Source organism: Dipodomys ordii, unplaced genomic scaffold, assembly GCF_000151885.1.
Source record: "Dipodomys ordii isolate 6190 unplaced genomic scaffold, Dord_2.0 Scaffold36, whole genome shotgun sequence".
Lineage (NCBI taxonomy): Eukaryota > Metazoa > Chordata > Mammalia > Rodentia > Heteromyidae > Dipodomys > Dipodomys ordii.
The window spans coordinates 3,189,168-3,213,104 of NW_012267252.1; the positions used below are offsets into that span (position 1 = coordinate 3,189,168).

Sequence of the window (23,937 nt, forward strand, 5' to 3'; positions counted from 1 at the left end):
GTGGGGGCTTGAATTCATAGTCTGGAGCTTTTGCTTAGTTTTTTTGCTCAAGGCTGGCACTCAACCAGTTGGGCCAAACCACCTTCACTTAGGCTTTTTCCTGGTTAATTACCTGGGCTGGCTTCAAACTCTGATCCTCAGATCTCAGCCTTCTGAAAGCCACTACCACCCAGCTGTTGTACATGCTGATCTGTTAAAAAATTTCTTTGGTTCATGATGATATACTTTGCTCTGAAATCTACTAATCTTGTCTTAAAATAGCTACTTCAGCTTTCTTTCTTTAAAAGTTGAATTACCTGTTTTTGAGGCAAGATCTCACTTTGTACAGGCTATATAGTAAATGTGATCTTCCTGCCTCCACATCCTTGTGCTAGGATTACAGGTATGTACCACCATGCTGGGTTACTATGTAAGTTTTCTTTTTGTGCCTGAACTCAGGGCCTGAGTGCTGTCTCTTAGCTTTTTCACTCAAAGCTAGCCCTCTACCACGTGAGCCACAGCTCTATTTTCAGCTTTTTGGAGATAAGAAGAGTCTTGTGGACTTTTCTGTTTTGTTCTTTTTTTCTGTTTTTTCCTTTCCTGTTTCGAGATCTGAAGATTGTGGTTTGAAGCCAGCACAGGCAGAAAGCCCATGAGACTCTTATCTTCAATAAGTGGTGCTGTGGCTCAAGTGGTAGAGAACTAGCCTTGAGCAAAAGAAGCTCAAGGACAGCACTCAGGCCCTTAGTTAAAGGCCCAGGACCAGCAAAAAAAAGCAAGAAAAAAAAAAAAAAACCTGTCACTCTACCACTTGAGCCATGACTCCACTTTTATATTTAATTTTTGTATGACTGAGAAAGTCCTTATTTTGCTTTCCTTTGAAAGAATTTTTCTTTTCAAAAAATTTTTTATTGTGAAAATACTGTACAGAGGGGTTACAATTACATGGGCAAGATAATGAGTACATTTCTTATCAAGCATTGTAGCCTCCTCTGTTTCCCCTTCCCATCCCTTCCCAGCCTCCTCCTGCCCCCAGAATTTTTCATTTGATATAAAACTATATGGGTTGATTTCCCCCCGTTACTTTAAGATGAAGTTTCAGTGTACATTGGTTTGTATTCTTTCTGAGATGTCTGCTGGTGGTTAATTGGAGATAAGAGTCTCATGGAGTTTCCTGCCCTGGCTGGCTTTGAACCACAATCCTCAGATCTCAGCCTCCTGAGTAGCTAGGATTATAGGTGTGAGCCACCAGCGCCTAGCTTTCCTATTCATTTTTGTCATTAATGAAACAAGAAGTTATTGAGGATCCACAATGTGCAAGTGCTAGTGTGTACCAGGACACAGAGACTTTGGTACCTTTTTTCAAGAAACTTGAGTTTCCAACCTTTTCTTTGTTACTAGCTCTGTTCATTTGTGTTTTTGTATCTTCCTTTCTAGAAGAGGAAAGACAGTTTGGGTGACTATAGCAGTCAGACCAAATTCATAAGTTGAGTTTCTTCAGTGCTGTTCGAATTTAAAAAAAAAAAAAGATCTGAGCTTTCCAGCTAGAAGATGGTAAAGTCTGATAAAGGAACTCCATGTAGGTCAATACCACTAGCATAGGCTATTAGAGAGTGAGTAGTGAGCTATATGGCTTAAGGAGTAGTTCAGGCTGGGCCTGTTAAGTCATTTTATAGGATTTGAATATCACCCTAACTGCAAACAGAAGGCCATGAAAGATTTTAAAGAGTGATATGATCTAACTCACTTTTTTTTTTGGGGGGGCGGTATCCAGTCGTGGGGCCTGAACTCTGGGCCTGAGCGCTGTCCCTTAGCTCTTCAGCTCAAGGCTAGCACTCTATCACTTGAGCCACAGTGCCACTTCCGGCTTTTTTCTTTTTGCTTTTGTAGTGCTGAGGAATCGAACCCAGGGCCTCAGGCATGCAAGGCAAGCGCTCTACCACTGAGCCAACTTCCCGCCCCTAACTCACTTTTTAAAAGAAAACTTACTTTTATGGCATTGTGGAGAATGAATCGGAAGAAAATACAGAAAATAAAGCAAGTGGCCTGAACTTAGTGGCCTGAACTTAGCTGGAAGCCAAAGAGTCAGAGTAAGATCATTCTTTCAATATGGGGGAGGCAGAACTCGCTGATAGCTCTTATCTGCCACTGTATCCCAGATGACCAGATCCAATAAGTATTTGTTAGTAAATTGAATTGAATCAAGTTAGCCGTAGGGATGAGGAACACCCAGACTGTGCCACTACAATGATATTACCAAAGCCCTAACACTTTGTAAAGCTCTGGCTAAGCAGTCAGACCTTAGGGCTCATTATTATTTCATGAAAGCTTATGTCCATATTGCCACAAATTACCATAAGTCATTAACTTTACTCGTGGCAGCTCCCATGAGTCATTTAGGAGGCTAATATTCACTGACAGCTTGCTGTGCACATGACATTGTGTTAGGCCCTGGGGTACAAAGATGAATGAAACGTGGCTCCTGAACTCATAAAGTACATAACCAGAAAGGCAGACTTGGATAATTATTTCCTAGCGAGATAACAGTTTATATACAAGTGTGTAGGCTCAGCAACAAAGAATCAAGAACTGTACTTAGTTAAGAATCAGGAACAAGGAATCAGATATTAATCAGAAAAGACCCATGAGTAACCAAATTTGATACCACTGAGTTCATGCCCTAAAAGTACATGTACTTTGCTGATAAGATGGGTTCTCCTATAAAACTTGTTTTCTATTTTAATTAGCATGGTTCTCTCATTTCACCACATACTAGATAATAAATTAGATGGTTGGTGGTGGGTAGGGTGTGTTAATAGATCCAGGAACCCTGATAACAATGATCAATAATATCTGGCAGTTTGACAGTGATGTTAGAGAAAGAACATTTATTAAAAAAGAGAATAATGGGGCTGGGAAAGTGGGTCAGTGGTGGAGTGCTTGCCTTGCATGCATGAGGCCCTGGGTTCGATTCCTTAGCACCACATAAGCAAAAAGAAAGAAAGCCAGAAGTGGTGCTGTGGCTTAATTGGTAGAGTGCTAGCCTTGAGCTGAAGAGCTGAGGGACAGAGCCCAGGCCCAGAGTTCAGGCCTCATGACCGGACCCCCCTCCCCCCCAAAAAAAAGAGAATAACATTTCTACAGATAATTTCTATAATGGCAGACAGTTCTATGTGTTTGTTAAAATGTTTATTACATGGTCTTTAGTATTTTATGCTAATTAATGACCATAAATAATAGATGTTTAGCTTTTGTGTATCAAAGTCACTTGGGAACTGTCAGCAAATGTAAATTATAGTATCTCTTCTGGACAGGATTTTAATTTGCAGCCTGGGTTGATAATGTTGCTATAAGGCTCAGTTATGTTTTCATGGGGAGATCTGTATGGGAAAGAGGCTTGATTTTAGGGTTAATCAGCTATAGTCATTTGCCAGCTAGATGATCTTGGACAGGATTCTTAATGTTTGGTAATCTAATTTTCTTTATGTCTAAAGTTAAAAAAGTCTGCCTTTTATTTGTCATTTGAATTAAGAATAAAATATCTAAGATTTCCTGGTACATTGACTGACTAATTAAATGTTATTCATAGTATATCATTTGATTTTTCTGTTCATTGGTTCCCATCTCTGCCCTGAAAGTATACCCTGAAGATAAGGGACAGCATTGCCTCCATTTATAGTTTTCCTTCCATAATGTGTTATTTTTGTAGGCACAGGTAGTGCTTCAGTGTGGTTGAGCACTAACTGATGCTAGAATTGTAAAACACATAGCTGGAAATTAACAGAATTACTGGTCATCTTAGTTTAACAGTGCTTATGTTGTAATATATATCACAGTCATATTCCTATGTAAATTGTTCCTGATTCACATGATATCTTTGTTGGTATTTTGTGGTGTTCCTCAGAGTGTGTCATGCTTTTGTCTTCACAGAACAAGTTTGGAAACCTTTGATCAGGAAAAGGTGTTCATAGGACCATTGCATTCATTCTTCCCTATTCTTCTGTGGTCTCAGTAAACAAGGCACTACTTAATTTGAAATGAGGATCTCTCTTGCACTTGCTCTTGTGTCTTAATATGTATGAAACTAGTTAATTTTTCATATATATATATAATTTAATTTAATTATTTTCTACTGGAAAAAAATTTTGAACCTGAATTTACTTTCAGCTATTGGCGGAATTTTGTCTATCACTTCTCAGGTGATATGATCTAGGATGTTAGAAGCCCATGTGTGGGTTTTCCCTCTGTAGTTTCAAAATCAGAATGTTCTATTTTTTCTCCTCATCTTGCTTGTGGAAGGAGAAAGCAACAGTTTTGCACTGGAAGTAAAATTTAGGAAAAGGTAAGTTGCCAATGAGATCTAGAACCTTGTCCAAGAGAAGCAGAGCAGATGGTGGCCAGAGAACAATCTGTGAAGTATGTGAAGTTAAGAACTCTTCTGTAATGGGAAAGAAGAGCACTACTTTGGCTTGAGTTACCTTTAAAAAAATCTGTGGCTTCGGGGCTGGGAAGGTGGCTCAGTGGTAAGAATGCTTGCCTTGCATGCCTGAGGCCTGGGCTCAATTCCTCAGCACCACATAAGCAGAAAAAGCCGGAAGTGGCGCTGTGGCTCAAGTGGTAGAACGCTAACCTTGAGCTGAAGAGCTCAGGGATGGCGCCCAGACCCAGAATTCAGGCCAAGGCTCATGCCTGTAATCCTAGCTACTTAGGAGGCTGAGATCTGAGGATCACAGTTCAAAGCCAGCCCCTGCAGGAAAGTCTGTGAAACTCTTATCTCCAATAAACCAATAGAAAACCGGAAGTGGCGCTGTGGCTCAAGTGGTAGAACGCTAACCTTGAGCTGAAGAGCTCAGGGATGGCGCCCAGACCCAGAATTCAGGCCCCACGACCAAAAAAAAAAAAAAAAAAAATCTGTGACTTATAATCACCTCCTAAAGTCCTCCCCTCTTAATATTCCCACATGAGGGATTAAGTTTTAACCTATGAACTTTGGAGAAGCACACACAGATTGTAATATTAACTATATTGTGTTTTACATTATCTTATCTCATGAATACATTTTTTTTGGGGGGTGGGTCCGGTTGTGGGGCCTGAACTCTGGGCCTGGGCGCTGTCCCTCAGCTCTTCAGCTCAAGGCTAGCACTCTACCACTTGAGCCCCAGCACCACTTCCCGCTTTTTTCTTTTTGCTAATGTAGTGCTGAGGAATCGAACCCAGGGCCTCATGCATGCAAGGCAAGCGCTCTACCACTGAACCACCTTCCCAGCCCTACATTTTTTTTTAAATAAATGCAATTCTGGCAGTATAAGTACAAAGCAAAAAACAAAAAGGAAAATGCAGTTAAAAAAAATCACCACTCAGATACCCATGTTAAGTGATCATTGTCCTATGGTATTCTTTATGCTTATATACAAAAAGGATACATAAGTAGAAAATAAATTTTTTGCAGTTATCTAGTGTGGGTAATAAAAATCAATAAAAAATATTGTGGCTTAGCCGGGTGTCGGTGGCTCATGCCTGTAATCCTAGCTACTTAGGAGGCTGAGATCTGAGGATCACAGTTCAAAGCCAGCCCCTGCAGGAAAGTCTGTGAAACTCTTATCTCCAATAAACCAATAGAAAACCGGAAGTGGCGCTGTGGCTCAAGCAGTAGAGCACTGACCTTGAGCTGAAGAGCTGAGGGACAGCACCCAAGGCCAGAGTTCAAGCCCCACAAACAACCAAAAAACAACAACAACAACAAAAAAAAACTAGTGGCTTATCACAACAAAATCCAGTAATTAATTTAGGCCTATAAGCCTTTTAATGTTAGCCTCGCCAGTTTCAGAACTGCCTCAGATGTGGAGAGTCTTTTAGGTATTTAATATTAGTGGCTCATAGGTCAGCCAACCAACTGTTGCTTCCTACACTTCAGTACATATGGCCAACACTGTTTCCTTCTTCTGGAGGGACTTGCTGTTCTTTGTCCTTGGCTCATATGGGCATCTGGTGAAGACTCATGAGCAAACCAACTATGTGCTGATACCCTTCATAGACCTGGCTGATTTCTCTTTGTACCTGGCTTAGGTATTTGGCTCGGGTAGGAGATCTTGAAGCCACTGACACTGAAGACCCAAATCTCAATTATGGACTTGTGGTAGACTGTGGGAGCAGTGGCTCCCGGATTTTTGTATATTTCTGGCCAAAACATAATGGGAACCCTCACGACCTGCTGGACATCAAACAAATGAGAGACCGCAACAGCCAACCTGTGGTTAAAAAAATCAAACCAGGTACTTATCAGAATACTTCTTGTAATTAATCTCTTCTTACCTACTATAGGCATGAGAGAGACTTTGCAGGAGTCTGAGTAGTGGGAGGAATATCTCATTCCTTGTCACCCACTCATCTTGAACCAATAAATAAGCAAACAAATAAATGTTTAGGATTTTAATAAGAACATTATAAGATGTTAGTTTTTTACATCTTACGTGATCTGCTTCTCAAGTGTCGTATTTCACTTAAGGAATCTCTGCAATGGCAGACACCCCAGAACATGCCAGCGATTACCTTCGTCCTCTGCTGAGCTTTGCTGCTGCTCACGTGCCTGTGAAGAAGCACAAGGAGACCCCGCTTTACATCCTCTGCACAGCAGGCATGAGGCTTCTACCTGAGAGGTACGATGTTGGATGTGAATGCCATAGGGTTGAAGGGCCTGTTCTGTGCTTCATCTTTTGTGGCTTCCTTCTCTGGAGGTAGATGTGGTATGCCATGGAGAATTCACAGGGTACCTAAGGGCTTCCTGCTCAGAGATAGTGCACACCCACCTCTATACCCACTTACTGTCTCATCAGTCACTTACATCTTCCTATTATTTGCTGCAGATATTGGGGGATATTTGCAGACAGATATTGGTCCCCAATATCAGACAGATATTGGTCCCCAATATCTGAAGGGTTGAATCACAAAGCATTGACTTTTAGAGAGCAGTAGGAGGATCACCCAATGAACTGGGTAACTGCTGATGGGTAGCAGGAGAGCTCAGGTAGCAATGCTGCCTTTTACAATGTCCTCTATGACCCTACCTGATTCCCAGTGATAACTAGTGAGTCCTTCCTCTTATAGCTACACAAATCTGTCTTCATCACCATCAGCCCCAGTCAATCAAGTCTTTTCCATTTGACCTCAGCAATTCAGTCTAACATCTTGTCTCCCGATCATTGTTCCTGCTTTAGAAGAGCAGAAGAAAGAGGAGAAGGTTATATTTAGGTCAGAATCCTGCTTTGTGATTTGACAGTTCCTTGATCCCACCATACTTGCTATGGACATAGGGTAGGAGTGAACTCTCTGAACTTTGTTTTTTTGTGATTTTACCCCCCTGGGTCATAGGGCTTGAATTAAGGGCCTGGGCACTGTCCCTGAGTCAGCTCTTTTGCTCAAGGCTAGTGCTCTACTACTTTGAGCCACAGGGACACTTCCTCTTTTCTGGGGTTAATTGGAGATAAAAGTCTCATGGGCTTTCTTGTCTGGGCTAGCTTTGAACCTGAGATCTCAGTCTCCTGAGCAGGATTACAGGCATGAGCCACCAGTGCCCAGCTGATCAAATCTTTAACCTATTTTTAAATCGATTATTATTATTACTACTATTACTACTGCTATAGAGTTGTAAGTTTCTTTTAGGTTTTGAAGATTAACCTCTAATTGGAAATGTGGTTTGTTGTTTTCATTTATTCTTTGACTTGTCTTTTTGCTCTGTTGATCATTTTTTTGTTGTTCAGAAGCTTTGCAGTGTGATATTGTCCCACTTTTTAGTTCAGTGCTGTTTGTTTGTTTTCTTAACTGTGTTTTTTTGTCTTTTCTTTTTTGGTACTTGGGACCAAACCCAGGATGTTGCACCTGCTAGGCAAGTACTTTGCCACTGAGCTACATCCCAGCTCTTGTCTGTGCTTTTGATGTTAAATTAATGAAATCATTGACAACATTAATTTTAGAATCCTGCTTCCAAGAACAATCACAGTCTCATAGGCATTGAGTACTTTTTATTACCTTAAATATTTTCCTTTGGTAAATAATAGTTCCCTTTTCCACAAATTTTCATATCTATATTTGGCCTCTTTAAAAAACAGTAACAAAAATCCCGTTCATATATATAAGACTTCATGTCAGACGAGATACCATTCAACAGTGCTGCTTTCAGTAGACTTCTTTTCTTTCATTTAAATAGTTTTTTTCTTTTTTGTTTTGTGATCTATGACACCCACCAGTCTTTCTTCCTGTTTAAACTCACAGCTAGTATCTTACGGTTGAAAAGCAGATTATTTATGCAGCCACTTGTCACCATGAGGTCCTTGCTTATTTCCTCATACATCTGGGTCCTTTACAAAATCTCAATTTGTTTTTACTTATTTTTAAAACCAAACCTTAAGTAGTATGATTTCAACCTCACTACATCACTTAAGGAAATCTTTTTTTTTTTTTTTTTTTTGGTCCGGTCATGGGGCCTGAACTCTGGGCTTGAGCACTGTCCCTAAGCTCTTCAGCTCAAGGCTAGTGCTCTACCACTTGAGCCACAGCGCAACTTCCGGCTTTTTTCTTCTTGCTTATGTGGTGCTGAGGAATCGAACCCAGGGCCTTGAGCATGCAAGGCAAGCACTCTACCACTGAGCCACCTTCCCAGCCCACTTAAGGAAACCTTAAAGGTAAACTAGATCAAATTTTACATTCCTATTCCTCAGTCAAAACTGTTTCATTTTGTTTCACTTTCTTCTCTCTGTATAATCTGTATCTGATCTCCACAAAGTTACCATAATACTGCACATACAATTTAGAATTTTTGTTTCTGACGTAAATAGTATTCACACTGTAAAAAAAAAAATTTTTTTTTAGAAAGTCTGGGAAGAGAATAGTTGACACAAGATGGAGATGTCATTTCAAAGTGTCTGAATGGCCCCAAGTCTTCCAAGAGGAGGGCCAGGAAAAAGATGATCCAGAGGCCAGAGAGGCAGAGTCACTCGCAGGGTTATCTAGAGGCATCTGATTGGTGATTTGGTTACCTTTATGTGTCTGGAGCAAGAGAGACTATTGCCTCATCTGGCATGGCCCAGCATGACCCAGCATTGTTGCTGTCAAAGAAGTTTCCACCAAAACAAAATCCACTGCATAACTCCACTCCATTTGTCTAGGATGTTAGCTGTCAGTGTGGAAGCTCTGAATACTAATTTTTATCTTATTGAGAATTTTTAAAGAAATGTGTCATACTTTTTACTTGTCTTCTGATCATCTCTCAATAACGCATACCCCTATTCTGGGTTTTATGAGATTATTGCTGCCTCTCAGGACAAGTTAGTTGTTGATGTAAGTGTGACTATCATTGCAAGCGCCTGTTTTGTATGATTAATGATTTACTACCTTGTTAGCATTTGTGAATAATATTTAATATGTGGTTGAGTCACCCAGATTGTATTTTGAATTTATTAGAACTTAGTCTGTTTTCTCTGCCAACAGCCAAATAGGATTTTCCTACTCTTTAATTTTGTAATAGAAACACCCTTGAAAAATTACAAAGATATTCACAGAATAATATTTCACCCTCCCAATTTTTTATATTAACTTCAGTAGTTACCAATATTTTGTCATGAAAAATTTTAAGAATAAATCTCATTGAATTTTAAAAATTCAATATGAAGTACATGAAGTTTTGTTTTGTTTTTACATGATGTAATCATATTACACATACTATTTTTGTAACCTCGTAGAATTCAACAAAGTATATTGAACATCTTTTTAACTCATACATGTAGGTATAAATTGACCTCATTTCTTTTATATTATTTCTGGTTTTCCAATATTATAATAAAAAATTTTGTCGTATTCCTCTCTTCATTCCTTGGAATAATTTCTGAAAGTGTAATAGCCAGGTCAAAGATCAATAAGCACATTTAAATTTTTGGAGCAATCCTGGATTATTGCTCTTTAGAAAAGTGGTATTGGTAATTTACATTGTGAACAGTAATGAAGGTTGGTGACCATTCTTCCCTGTCATCATTAGAGTAAACAAGGTCTCCCCTACAGGTAGCTTAGAAGTACACCTTATCAGGAGATAACACATGCTCTTGTTTTCTATGAACTTTTTATAAGACTTTAGTCTGTGTAACAGTGAACTCTTCTAGACACTATACATGACATATTGGGAAATTATTACCTCAAGTATAACTCTCTACTTATATGTGCTAACAATATACTTTACTAAGTCATAGTCACCACTGTCTGAGTCAGTAGCTTATTTTTTTTTCCAATACCAAGACTTGAACCCTCTTGTTCTTGCTCACACATGGCTGGCACTCTACCACTTGAGCCATGCCTGTAGTCCAGCTTTTTTGCTGGTTAGTTGGAGACAGACTTTTGGGCTTTCCTGCCTCAAACTATAATCTTCACATCTCAGCCTTCTCAGTAGCTAGGATTATTAGCATGTGTCACTAGTGACTGGCTTCTATAGAATATTTTTATAATGAATAATTTAAAAAATACAAGAAAATGGCTCTCTCAGGACCTGAGCACTGTCCCTTAGCTTTTTCACTCAAAACTAGTATTCTATCACTTGAGCCACACTGCCACTTTTGGCTTTTTTTCTGGTTAATTGGAAATAAGAGTTTCAAAGACTTAAATGCCCAGGCTGGCTTCAAATTATGATCCTCAGATCTCAAGCTTCTGAGTAGGTCGGATTACAGACATGAGCCACTGGTACCTGGATGGGAGGAAGAAAAGAAGGAAATTTATTTCTTGTTTGATTTCTTATTTGACTAGCTAAACTAATTAATGCATTCATTTAGAATCAAGGTCTTATTATGAAGTTAGACTGGCCTAGATCTCACAATTTTGCCTTAGCTTCCCCAAAGTGCTGGGATTACAATAGGCACGAGCTACCATCACCAGCACATTTTCAACCACCATTTTGCCTAGATTCATACTAATAACGCGCAGCTTTGTTTTGGTTTTTCTTTGATAATACTGTTGACATACTTAAGACATTAAGAGAAAAACCACCTCAGATATTACATTTTACATGTCATCTCTGAATTGGAAATGTTGTGATACACTTTGGATTTTGAACCTGATCTGAGGTGGGTTTTTTTCATGATAAGATTTTTATTAAGGAAAAAGAAACACCTTGAAATACAGAGATTAAGAAGTTAATTGTTAGCTTATGTAAAGGATTGCATAAAAGCTTATGGAACTAAGAGAACTATGCCTTGTGATGCAAGGCATTGTGGTTTTTTTATGTTTTTCTTTTTCTATTTATTTTATTTTATTTTTTTGTCAGTCGTAGGGCCTGAACACTGTCCCTCAGCTCCTCAGCTCAAGGCTAGCGCTCTACCACTTGAGCCACATTACCACTTCCGGCTTTTTCTGCTTATGTGGTACTGAGGAATTGAACCCAGGGCCTTATGCATGCAAGGCAAGCACTCTACCACTGAGCCACTTCCCCAGCCCATATAAAGCAATGTTTGTGCACTATGAAAAATCTGAGGGTGTGTTCTTCAGCTTACATCTTTCTTTTGCAGTAATTAGAATTAAGGCAGTTACATGTGTTTTGTAGATTACTAATCTGTGCTGTAATTTCCTATAGTTTATTCATACCCTCTGAGAGGCATGGAACCATCTCAGATTTTAAGTTTGTATAAGGGGAAAGTATACTACTATTACCATATTACTCTTTAAATTGGAGACTATACTTTGAAGGCAGTTTAAACCTTTGAAAGCAGAGGAGATTCACCAAACAGTAGCAGAGCTGGACAAGTAGATGAGATAGATGAACAAGGATACAATAAGAATAAGAAGAAAGACAAGTGAGGCAATTTTTTTTATTGTGAAAATACTGTACAGATACAATTGCATGGACAAGATAATGAGTACATTTCTTATCAAGCACTGTAGCCTCCTCCTTTGTTTCCCCTTCCCATCCCTTCTCATCCTCCCCCGGCCCCCCAACCCAATCCTCCTTGCCCTCCCCCCCCCACCAAAGTTGTAAAATTCGTTTTCGACATAACGACTTGTACATCTCATTGTTGCAATGGGTCCACCTGTATCCCTATTTAAACGATTTGAAGTGAGGCAATTTTTGAAAAGAGAACTGTTTCTTCATCTTTTACTTTATGAGATGGGGGTCTCTCTCCCTGTGTTACATATGTTTAAACAGACTTATTGCCTCAGCCTCCTGAGTAGCTCGGACTACAGGCTAAAAAAAATTATATTAAGTGAAGTAAGCCAGGCCCAAAGAAACATAGGTCCCATGGTTTCCCTTATTTGTAATATCTAGTATATGTATGAGTCAAGCGGAAAAGGTCAGATAATGTGATGTCAGGAAAATGAACCGTTAGATGTGTATTTTAATGTTTTTTTCTTTCATGCATGTGTTTCTAACGCATTTATAAGATTATCTCTTTGTTGCTTTGTATGTCCCTCCCCCACAGTATAACCCCTGCTTTCACTATATTTGATGTCAGTATAACTTGTGGAGGAGATGGGGAAAAACCAGTTGTTTAAGGATACAGGTGGACCTGTTGCAACAATGAGAAGTACAGGGAAGGGATGTGAAGGGTAAACAAAGGAGGAGGCTGCAATGCTTGGTAAGAAATGTACGCATTATCCTGCCCATGTAATTGTAACTCCTCTGTACAGCATGTTCACAAATAAAATAAAATTAAAAAAAATACTTGGTGAGAAAATAATTAATGATTTACTTTTGGATTTTTTTTTTTCAGGAAGCAGTTGGCTATCTTGGCTGATCTAGTGAAAGATTTACCACTGGAGTTTGACTTCCTCTTTTCACAGTCTCAGGCTGAAGTGATCTCTGGGAAGCAGGAAGGTACTGGGCCTGGAGAGGGGGAGCTGGATCACCTTTGAGCCAGCACAGCCTAGCTTCATTAATGGAGTGTTGGAGTGTGTGTGTGTGTGTGTGTGTGTGTTTCATTAATGGAGTGTGTGTGTGTGTTTCATTAATGGAGTGTGTGTGTGTGTGTGTTTCATTAATGGAGTGTGTGTGTGTGTGTGTGTGTGTGTGTGTGTGTGTAATTTTTGGTTTTTCTCCAGGGAATTTTCTTGATCCTGCTTTACACTTTCTTTGTATATTTTGTATTGGTAACTGTCAAATCAGTCAAAAAGACTGCTGCTTTAGGATTTTTAACTATACTACACACCATAGTTAGAATATATTAGTATTTAATGACAATTTCAAATAGATTTTTGGTTAGCTAATTGTACTTTTATAAACTTAAAAAGTTCTAGGAATTGGATCAGATTTACCAAATTCAAGTGTGAAGCAAATTATTAAACTAAGGGAAACTAATTTCAGGTAATGATTAGGACTTTGTCATGTCCTGGGCTCTCACTTTATTGTAATTCCTATGAAGCTTTGATGCTTCCCTAAATATTGGCACTGTTGGGTTTATGCTTTGGCGTGGAGTTGAATATGTGTTCCCTTGTGGCTCAGCTGTGGCCATTATGATGAATTTCTCCATTTCTTTAGAAGGGAGAGATTGTATATGTCTTCTACTTGTAGTCTATCAAAAGGAAAAGATTTATCTCTTTAAATTTCAGTCCTAAAATTCTGTATTCCTCCTCCTCCTCCTCTTCTTCTTCTTTTTCTTCTTTTTTTTTTTTTTGTTTTGTTTTTTTGTTTTGGTGGTATTGAGGGTATTGTGTTTTCTAGTCTGGCACTCCTGAACTATGCTTCTGGCCCTTTTTTGGCTATTTTGGAGATAAAGTCTAGTGAGCTTTTCTGCTGGCCTCAAACTGAGGTCCTCCAGATTTCAGCCTTGTGAGCAGCTAGGATTAAGATATAAGCTACCAGTGGCCAGCTCCGTTTTCTTCTTCAAGTTGTATTTCTTCTCATTCTACCAAGTGCTTCCTGTGGTTGCTTCTGTATCCAGGGCCAAGAGGCAGGATGACAGAAAGAAGAAAGCAGGCAGCATGAGTTGGCTCTCCACACTTGAGGCTATAGCTTCTGTGAGCAGAGGGAAGAATTAGCATCCTTTAGAGGTTTAGGTACCTGACCAGGCTACCCCTCTGGCCTGCCATAGGACTGCCTGAGTAGGAGAGAACACAGTAAAGGGTCAGAGAGGGGTTTTCAATCCTTTCTCTTTGAAGTCTCCTTTTTTTAACTCCTTAAGCCAAAAGGAAAGGTCTTAAAAGTTTTCTTAGCCAGGTGCTGGTGGCTTGTGCCTGTAATCCTAGCTACTCAGGAGGCTGAGATCTGAGGATCACGGTTCAAAGCCAGCCCTGGCAGGAAAGTTTGTGAGGCTCTTATCTCCAATAAACCACTAGAAAACCAGAAGTGGCACTGTGGCTCAACTGGTAGAGCACTCACCTTGAGCTGAAGAGCACAGGGGCAGCATGCAAGCCCAGCACGCAAGCTCCACGAGTGACAAAAAAAAAAAAAAAAGTTTTCTTTGTCCACACCTAATGCATGTGGTCATGTTTCAAACAGCTTTTGAGTACAGGCCAAGCAAGAGGAAAAATAGGGTTCTCACTTAAAGGCTTGGAGGTATTTGAAATTCTGGTCTCTTTCTAAGTATGCCCACTATCTTTCTTTCATTTCCAGAATTCTCAAAGAGCTGGTCTCTGTATTCCATCTAGAGTTTTCATTGTACCTCTGAGAACGCCGAGATTAACTCTTTTTATTTTTTTTTCTTTCTTTTGTATTGCCAGTAATTGAACACATGGCCCTGTGCCCGCTAGGCAAGCTTCTGCTATGTTCTACATGCCCAGCCCTGAACACATTTTTTAATATTTATTTTTATAGTTAGTTTCTATTCATTGCAGGAAATTTGGAAAATGGAAATAATTTTTAGAGTGTGAGGAGGGAATCACAAGATTAAAATATTTAAGGGGTTGAGGATACAGCTCAGTGCACCAGGACCTAGTTTATTGCAAAGAAAGAAAGCAAGAAAGAAAGAGAAAGGAAGGAAGGAAGAAAGGAACGAAGAAAAGAAGGAAGGAAGAAGGAAAAAAAGAAAGCAAGAAAGAAAGGAAGGAATGAAAGAAACTTATTATTTTTTTTTTCTTTGCCAGTCCTGGGGCTTGAACTCAGAGCCTGGGTACTGTCTCTAAGCTTCTTTTGCTCAAAGCTAGCACTCTACCACTTGAGCCACAGTCATGCTAGGCAAACACTGTACCACAAAGCCACATTTTTCAGCCCAACACAGTTTAAAATCCAAACCCTGAGAGTATAGAATACTGTAATTTCTTTTTTTTTTCCTAGGAGAAAAGAGAAAAAAATTGACCTGGGAGAAAGATGTAAATATGATACAGCAGTCAATAATTAAGAGAGACCTTTTCTTACTCTTTCCTTAGGGGTTTATGCATGGATTGGAATCAACTTTGTTTTGGGAAGATTTGACCATGAAGATGGTGAGTAACACTGTTGTAATTCCTTAAAGATTGAAGGTTTAAGTCAGGATCTAGCAGTAGTTTAAGTGCTAGTTTGAGGATGCTTTTATTTTTTTCTTTTTTAAAACTTATATTTCTTCATTTCCGGTTCCAATTTGTTATTTCTTTTAGCATTTTGTTTTTAATGTTTTTTTTAATATGGAAAGTTCCACACATTTATAAAAGTAAATAGTAAAATGAACTGTATGGATTCATTACCCAGATTCAACAATTATTAACATTTGCCTTTTTTAAAAATCTGCACTACACATTTCCCTGCTATCCCCCAATTGTGTTAGTCAGACCTACCTACTTACCTTCCTTCCTTTTTCCTTCTATTTTTCTTTTTTCTTCCCTCCCATCTTCTTTCTTTCCTTCCTTTCTTGTTTCACAATGTAGCCCATGTTGGCCTTAGAACTTGAAATTCCCTGCCACAGCCTGGACATTACTGGATTGCAGAAGTGTGCCAGCATTCCCAGAATTTCAAAACAAAAATCCACAGTGCTATTTAAAAACATAACAAAATGGCTTATACCTTTATTCCTAGCTACTTAGGCTAAGATCTGAGGATTGAAGTTCAAAGTCAACCTGGGCAGGTAAGAGTCCCTGAGATTCTTATCTCTTAACCACCAGAAAGCCAGAAGTAGAGTGTGGCTCAAGTGGTAGGATGCTAGCCTCGGGTTAAAAAAAAAAGCTCAAGGACAGTGCCCAGACCCTGAATTCAAGCACCAGGATTAGCACAAAAAGCTAGTCATATTCTTCCCTCCCTCTCTCCCTCCCTCCCTCTCTTCCTTCCTTCTTTCCTCCCTTCTGTATTGGAAATTGAACCCTGGGCTTCTCACATGTTAGGCAAACACTCTGCTACTGAGCCATACTCCTAGGTCTCATTGTCTTTAAGAATACCTCTAAGTCAGGGGCTGGTGACTCACACCCATAATCCTAGCTTCTGAGGATCACAGTTCAATGCCAGCCTGAGCAGGAAAGTCCATGAGACTTATTTCCAGTTAACCAGCAAAAAAAAAAAAAAAAAAAAAAGAAGAAGAGCTGTGGCTCAAAGTGGTAGAATGCTAGCTTTGAACAAAAAAGTTCAGGGACAGTGCCCAGGCTCTGAGTTCAAGCCCCATGACAAAAAGAAAAAAAAAAAAAGAATACCTTCCAGTCTGCTCCTGTACCCTTTGATACAATTATAGCATTCTTGTAGTTCTCTTGCTGGTGACATACCAAGGTGTTCCATCTCATCTCACATACTTTCTACCCTAAGCCTAGCACTGGCCATTTTAAAAAGGAAACCTATTTTCTTTTCATGGAAAACATCTTGGCTTAGATGCCAGCGGTGTTCTTTGCCTCCTTGTTAGCATTGCTTCTAAGTTTTTCAATGAACAAAGCTAGGAAATATGTACTTTTTTTTAAGGAAGAGAAAAAAAAACTGAGTTTATAGTGATATTTGTATCTCATATTTAAGATGATAAAGGTAAGTTTATTTTACATAAAATGTTTGTGTATTTTGTATCCTCTTTTATGCTCAACCTTTGTTCCTAAATGTATTGACATACTACTTTAAATAATTTGAGAATAATACCAATGATATTAACAATATGACTATTAGAATTTAAAGGATTTTTTTTTTGGCAGTCATGGGGCTGGAACTCTGGGCTTGGGCACTGTCCCTCAGCTCTTCAGCTCAAGGTGAGCGCTCTACCGGCTATTAGAATTTAAAGTATTGGCTATTTTTGTCTTTGAATATTTCCCACTATGTATATATTGACATATCATGTTTAAATCACTTGAAATTTATTGTTGTTGTTGTTTTGGTGGACTAGAGCTTGAATTCAGGGCCTTGGCACTGTCTCTGAGCTTTTTTGCTCAAGGCTAGCACTCTACCACTGAGCCACACCTGACACTGGTACCTAAGTCTCAGACTTTCCTGCCCACGCTGGCTTTGAAAGACATTCCTCAGATCTCAGCCTCTTGAGTAGCTAGGATTATAGCTGTGGGCCACTAGCACTCCACTTGTTTTCTGATTTTTAAGGCAATACTGTAGATTTTGGGGTTTTGTTGGAGTTAATTTTGGTTTTTCATTCCTAGAGTCTTCTTGTTCCCTTATCATTTCAGAATCAGATGTTGAGACTTCTCAGGAATCAGCAGCAGGACGAAGAAGGACAGTAGGGATCCTGGATATGGGAGGAGCCTCTCTCCAGATTGCTTATGAAGTTCCCACCTCTGCCTCTCTCCTGCCTCCAAAACAGGTATTTTGCCATTTACAAAAATTCAGTTTAAAATTTGAGGGAAAAAATTCATTAAAAAATTACATTAGACAAATCTGGCAGCGTCCAAATATTTGTTCAGGTATTTGCTAGGGTAGATTATCTTGAATATGTTTTCTTTCTGAGCTTCAGTGTTATATAGTGTAAAAAAAGGCGTAGTAATATTTACCTCGTAACATTGAAGAATGAAATAATACCATGGAGTCTAGAGCACCCACTTACCCACTTGCCAGTTCATACCAAGTATTTGATACATTTTAGCAGTCACAGTCAATACTATGTATCTCCTTGGGGTGCCTGGAGAGTAAATTTAATACTGTAAATCCTGGAGCACACTATTTGATACATACTTACTGTTTAGCAAATGGTATTGCCTTTTCCTGCAATCTTCCTTCCCTGGGCTTCTAATCTCTTTACCTATTAAAACATGAAAAATGTATTTCAAGAAAGAAGTAAGCCAGGTGCCATTGGCTCACGCATGTAATCCTAGCTACCCAGGAGGCTGAGAGCTAAGGATCATGGTTCAAAGCCAGCCCTGGCAGGAAAGTCTGTGAGACTCTTATCACCAATAAACTACTAGAAAACTGGAAGTGGCGCTGTGGCTCAAGCGGTAAGCACTCGCCTTGAGCTGAAGAGCTGAGGGATAGCGCCTAAGCCCAGAGTTCAAGCCCCATGACTGACCAAAAAAAAAAAAAAAGTATCATTGTGGAGAGAAAAGAGGTATTTGAATATCTAGTATTACAAGAAATAAGACCTCTTAGTTTTATTGTCTCTCAAAGCTTGTAATCTGCCAATGGACATAGCCCATGACCTCAGGCAGTCAGTCCATAATGGAGCTATAATTTGAGCCAAACCAGAACTTTTCAACCTTACCACCACTGGTATTTGAGGCTTGATAATTTTGTTTTTTTGTTTACAGATACTCTACCACTTATGCCCCCTTTTGCTTCAGCTATTTTTTGGGTAGAGCCTCCTAACTATTTATCCAGACTGGCTTCTAACCACACAGCCTCCCATATAGTTGGGATTATTGATGTGAACCACCACTCCTGACCTGTGGGTCAAGGTGAGGTCTTGCTAATGTTTTGCCTCTGTTGGCCATCAATTGCCATACTCTTAACCTCTACAATTACCTTGGATTGTAGGCATGGGGTCATCATGCTTGGCCAGGAGCCAAATAATTCTTTATTGTGTGTGGCTGTTTATTTCATTATGCTTATTAGCATTCCTGGGCTTTACCAAATGACCCCACTCCCTCCATTTGCAACATTCAAAAGTCTGTCTAACCAGAACAATTCCTACCCTGCCCACCAAAATGTCTACCTTTTATGCAAGGTGGGACGTTTACTGGGCTTAAGATGATAGAAGGAGCTGGCCACTGGTGACTCATGCCCATAATCCTTGCTAATTACTAGACAAAAATCTGAGGATTGATGCCGACCTTGACAGACAAATTTATGAAACTGTTATCACCAATTAAACAGCAAAAAGCAGGAAGTGTAAATATGGCTCAAGTGGAATAGTGCCAGCTTAAGCAAAAAAGCAGAGAGCAAAAGGCCTAAGTTCAAGTCAGTACTAATACACACACACACACACAAACACACACACACACACACACACACACACACACACAAAGATGCATTTTAATGCTTAGTAAAAGAGGAAAGGAATTCTTGATATTTAAAAAAGCATTCTAAATTCTGGAATACCTAAGATATTTTTGTGCCATTCACAGTTGTATAACCATCACTTCTGAATTCCAGAACATTTTCGCCCCTCAACAAAAGTCCATATTCCTTAGCAGTTATTACCAGCTCCATCCCTGACCATGAGTCTATGTTTTACCTCCATGGATATGCCTACACTAAGTCTTTCTTATCAATGAAATCATACAATGTGGCCATTTATGTCTGCCTCTTATTTAGCAAAATAATTCCAAGATTTGTTTATGGTGAGCATATATCAATACTTTATTGCTCTTGATGGCTAAATTGCATTCCAGTTTATGACCATGCTATGTTTCTCCTGTACATTCGTCAGTTGATAGACAATTAAGCAGCTTCCATTTTTTGGCTATTATGGATAATACTGAGATGAACAAATTTTTTTTTTTTGTCTGGTTGTGGGGCCTGAACTCTGGGCCTGGGCACTGTCCCTCAGCTCTTCAGCTCAAGGCTAACACTCTACTACTGGAGCCACAGTGCCACTTCTGGCTTTTTGCTTATGTGGTGCTGAGGAATCGAACCCAGGACCTCATGCATGCATGGCAAGCACTCTACCACTGAGCCACCTTCCCAGCCCGAGATGAACAAATTTTTGTATAGATACATACATTTTCAGATCTCTTGGGTAGATGCCTAAGAATAATGGTGCTATGTACAATTACAGTTTTACAAATTAGAAATAAATAGTAGCCAGGTGCTGGTGGCTCACTCCTGTTATCCTAGCTTCTCAAAGGAGGCTAAGATCTAAGGATTGTGGTTAGAAGCCAACTGGGCAGAAAAAGTCTCTATGAGACTTATTTCCAATTAACCAATCCAAAACTGGAAGTAGAAATGTCACTCAAAGTGGTAGAACACTAGTCTTGAGCAAAAAAGAGCTCAGGGACAGCATCCAGGCCCTGAGTTCAAGCCACACAACTACTTAAAAAAAAAAATGAATAGCTAAAAAAATCAAACAAACAATAATTTTTCAGTAAATATAGACCAAAGCTGCACAGTGCACAAATGGGAATGGGTATGAGGATAAACAGGAATAAGCAACCAAACAACTTAAACTTTCCCACTGCCCAAACCTGTCATAATGAATATTGAAACCTTTAAAATAGTTTTGGAATTTGAATAGTTTGAGAAAAGACCATAGAATACATCTCATAATAATGCTTCAAATTGCTTTTTTATTAAGGGAATTTTTCCTATAATTATGAAAATAACACATTCCCATTGTAGAGAACTGGAAAATATAGAGAAGTACATGCCAGAAAATGACATCAACTGTAATAATTCTACCTCCTATAACTATAGATAATGGTTGAGCTCCTAATTTGGTGTTTGGTCTCCAACTTGGCCTCTTATTTGTACTTTTGGTTCAGTCTTATTATATGCCTTGTAAAGTAAAGCTATGAAGATAAAAGGAAACTCCTAAATATTTTAAAGAAGAGTCGGGAAATGAGGGTGTGTTAGAATGCCATAGCTTTGTAGACATAAGTGAAAACTAAAATTTCTTTAATCTTGTAGTTTTTTTTCTTGCCTGTCCTAGAGCTTGAACTTAGGGCCTGGGCATTGTCCCAGGCTAGCACTCTTATCAACAGAGTCACAGCTTCACTTACAGCTTTTTTTTTTAAATTCCTTTTTTGCCTTGACATTACACAACAGGAAGAAGCTGCCAAGATCTTGCTAGCTGAGTTCAACCTGGGCTGTGATGTGCAGCACACTGAACATGTTTACAGGGTTTATGTCACAACCTTTTTGGGTTTTGGTGGCAACTTTGCCCGGCAGCGCTATGAAGACCTCATGTTGAATGAAACTCTACACAAAAACAGGTATATTTAACATGGGATCTAAGTTTCTAAAATTGAATGCCATCATACTGCAGGTATGAAGTCAGATAAGTCCTTTCTTTCACTTTTTCTTTTGGTCGGTTGTGAGGCCTGAACTCAGATCTGGGCGCTGTCCCTCAACTCTTCAGCTCAAGTCTAGTGCTCTACCACTTGGGCCACAGTGCTACTTCTGGCTTTTTCTGCTTATGTGGTGCTGAGGAATTGAACCCAGGGCCTCATGCATGCAAGGCAAGCACTCTACCACTAAGCCACCTTCCCAGCCCTCCTTTCTTTCACTTTGTTTCTGACAACCTTCATGCCAGTGGGCTAGCATCTCCTTCTTAGAGACCTTCTGTCAAGATGTGACTGGGCAGGAGTGTATCCTGCTCTTCATTATTAGGACTTGTAAAACATGTAGCAGCTTATTGTGATCTCTTGTGGGTCCTCCACCCAGACACGGCATAAATCATATCTGATTTAAAATATGCAGTATAATGCCACACCTAGCAGTTCTTCTTGACAATAGGGCTCAAAACATGTCTGATGATTTGTAGCAGAGTAAGTCATCTTAGACATGAGTTATGTTAAAACAATACAGAGCTGGAGGTGTGTTCAATTGTAAAGCACTTATGCAGAAAGCCTGAAACATTGAGTTCAAAACATAGTATTGCTCTCAGAAATCAAGAGCACTTGCTTATCATGCTCAAGACCTTGGGGTCAGTCTCCAGTTTCCCCCCCTACCTCCAAAAAAAGTGGAGAGTATCTGTAAATCTGTAATTTACCTTTGATGGGCTAGGCATGGTGATGTGCAATTGTAATCCCAGGTACTCTGGGGTGGAGATCACTATGATCATAATTTGAGGCCAGCCTGGGCAAAATGATGAAGAGACCCCCATCTCATCTTAAGTAACAAGCTGGGTATGGTGGTCACCTAAGATATGCTAGATGCATAAGTAGATAGGAGGATCATGGTATAAAGCCAGTCCCAGGTAAAATTGTGAGATTCTATTCAAAAATAAGTGAGTAGAGACTTGCCTAGCAAGCATGAGGCCCTGAATAGTTCAAAACTGCAGTATTGTTAAAAGAAACTACAAACAACAAAAGCTTTTAAAAGATCTCTCATCAGGTCCAGAATAGCCAGTTTTTCCTCCAGGGTTGCTCAGAGCACAGATTCTTTATTTGAGTACCAGATGAAGTGGTTAGGCCATCATATATAGTTGTGAATGTTTTTGTTTGAGTATTTAAAATTGTTACTTGGGCTGGGAAGGTGTCTCAGTGGTAGAGTGCTTGCCTTGCATGCATGAGGCCCTGGGTTCAATTCCTCAGTACCACATAAGCAGAAAAAGCTGGAAGTGGTGCTTTGCTCAAATGGTAGAGTGCTAGCCTTGAGCTGAAGAGCTGAGGGACAGCACCCAGGCCTAGAATTCAGGTCCCATGACCGACAAAAACAAAAAAAACAAAAACCAGAAAACAATAAAATTGTTGCTATGTGTATTGAAGGAAAGCCTAGCATCCTGTTCTACCATAATATTATCTATACTCATACATTTAGCTGGTATTTTGGTGAACCCCCTTTGTAATATTTTCTCCTTAATTATCAGTTGTCCTACATTGAAAGCATATTGAAGAAAATACTTCCCCATTACTCTCTTTAATTTTTTTAAGTCTCTATCACTAACAGTTCCAGGTGCTTTGGGAAAATCCTGGTGTTTTAGAAGATGGATGACTATGTCAAGCAGTGTATTTATGTTCTCAAAGTCCTGCTAAGTCCATACAACTGTGGCTTGAGCTGTGGTGCTCACATTGCTTCTGCCAGACTATGATGGCTGAAGGGCATTTGATATGAGTTTCACAGGCGATTTAGTTTGTTGCTTTCTCCCTAGCCACTGTGCTTCCTTTTCTATTTTCTTCTTTTGTTGTTCTACTGTTCTTTTTCTGCTTGATATTTTGTGTTGCCTCCAGGCTTCATGCCAGCCTGCATCATCTTCTCATGCACTGGTATTTTCTGGCTAAGTGTCTAATTCGCCTACTTCAGGAGATTGAGGGGTAAACGGTAACGCTTGTGTAGCTGCCAATTGACTAGAGAAACCCTTATTTCCAGGCGTGGTTCTCTCTTAAAAGGATTTTCTGAATTTTCCTTGTAGTTCATGACATGCTTTAAAACATTCAGATTCTAGTTGTCCCAAAGAATTCTGTTAAGTTGCTATCTTATTATTTTCTCTGCTTACAGGTGTATCTTCATTCTAGGAAGCCCAGTCTTTCACATCTGTTTCAGAACTTACAAATAATCAACTACTGTTACAGATTTATTTGTTCTCCATTTAATTTCCGTTCTTAACCAGATCTGCAGATTAATCTCTTTAGTAATGAGACTATGAGTACTTGACAAGTGTAGACTGAAGAACCAGAACTGTGTGATGGCCATGGAGGGAATCAGTTTCTCTCTGTCTCCTGCCCACTCAGAGCCTCCAAGGTCATAACTCCCTAGAGCAGGTGCTCCATGTATTGTAACAGGCACTGTTCATTCAAAGCCTGGCATTACTGCTATGCTAGAGGTGTTGACTATAGGGTTAAGTACAATAGATCATTGACATAGTTCTCTTCTTTTTTTCTTTAAAAAATTTTATTATTATTAAAAAGGCAAGGTACAGAAGGGTTATAGTTACATAAGTCAGGTAAAAAGTACATTTCTTTTTGGACATTCTCTCACTATCTCCCAGTTTTTCCCTCTTATCCCCACCCAAAAGTTTC

The 23,937-nt window shown here is 39.4% G+C and overlaps 1 protein-coding gene across 1 annotated transcript in view; it reads left to right on the plus strand.

The window, feature by feature from the left end:
- Entpd7 (ectonucleoside triphosphate diphosphohydrolase 7) overlaps positions 1 to 23,937 on the plus strand; it is a 33,257-nt gene that overhangs the window by 3,135 nt on the left and 6,185 nt on the right. The window contains exons 4-9 of the mRNA XM_013017632.1: positions 6,046 to 6,251; positions 6,485 to 6,635; positions 12,720 to 12,823; positions 15,310 to 15,366; positions 17,497 to 17,630; positions 21,023 to 21,189. Of these exons, the coding sequence (XP_012873086.1) occupies positions 6,046 to 6,251; positions 6,485 to 6,635; positions 12,720 to 12,823; positions 15,310 to 15,366; positions 17,497 to 17,630; positions 21,023 to 21,189 (819 nt within the window). The remainder of the gene's footprint in view (positions 1 to 6,045; positions 6,252 to 6,484; positions 6,636 to 12,719; positions 12,824 to 15,309; positions 15,367 to 17,496; positions 17,631 to 21,022; positions 21,190 to 23,937) is intronic.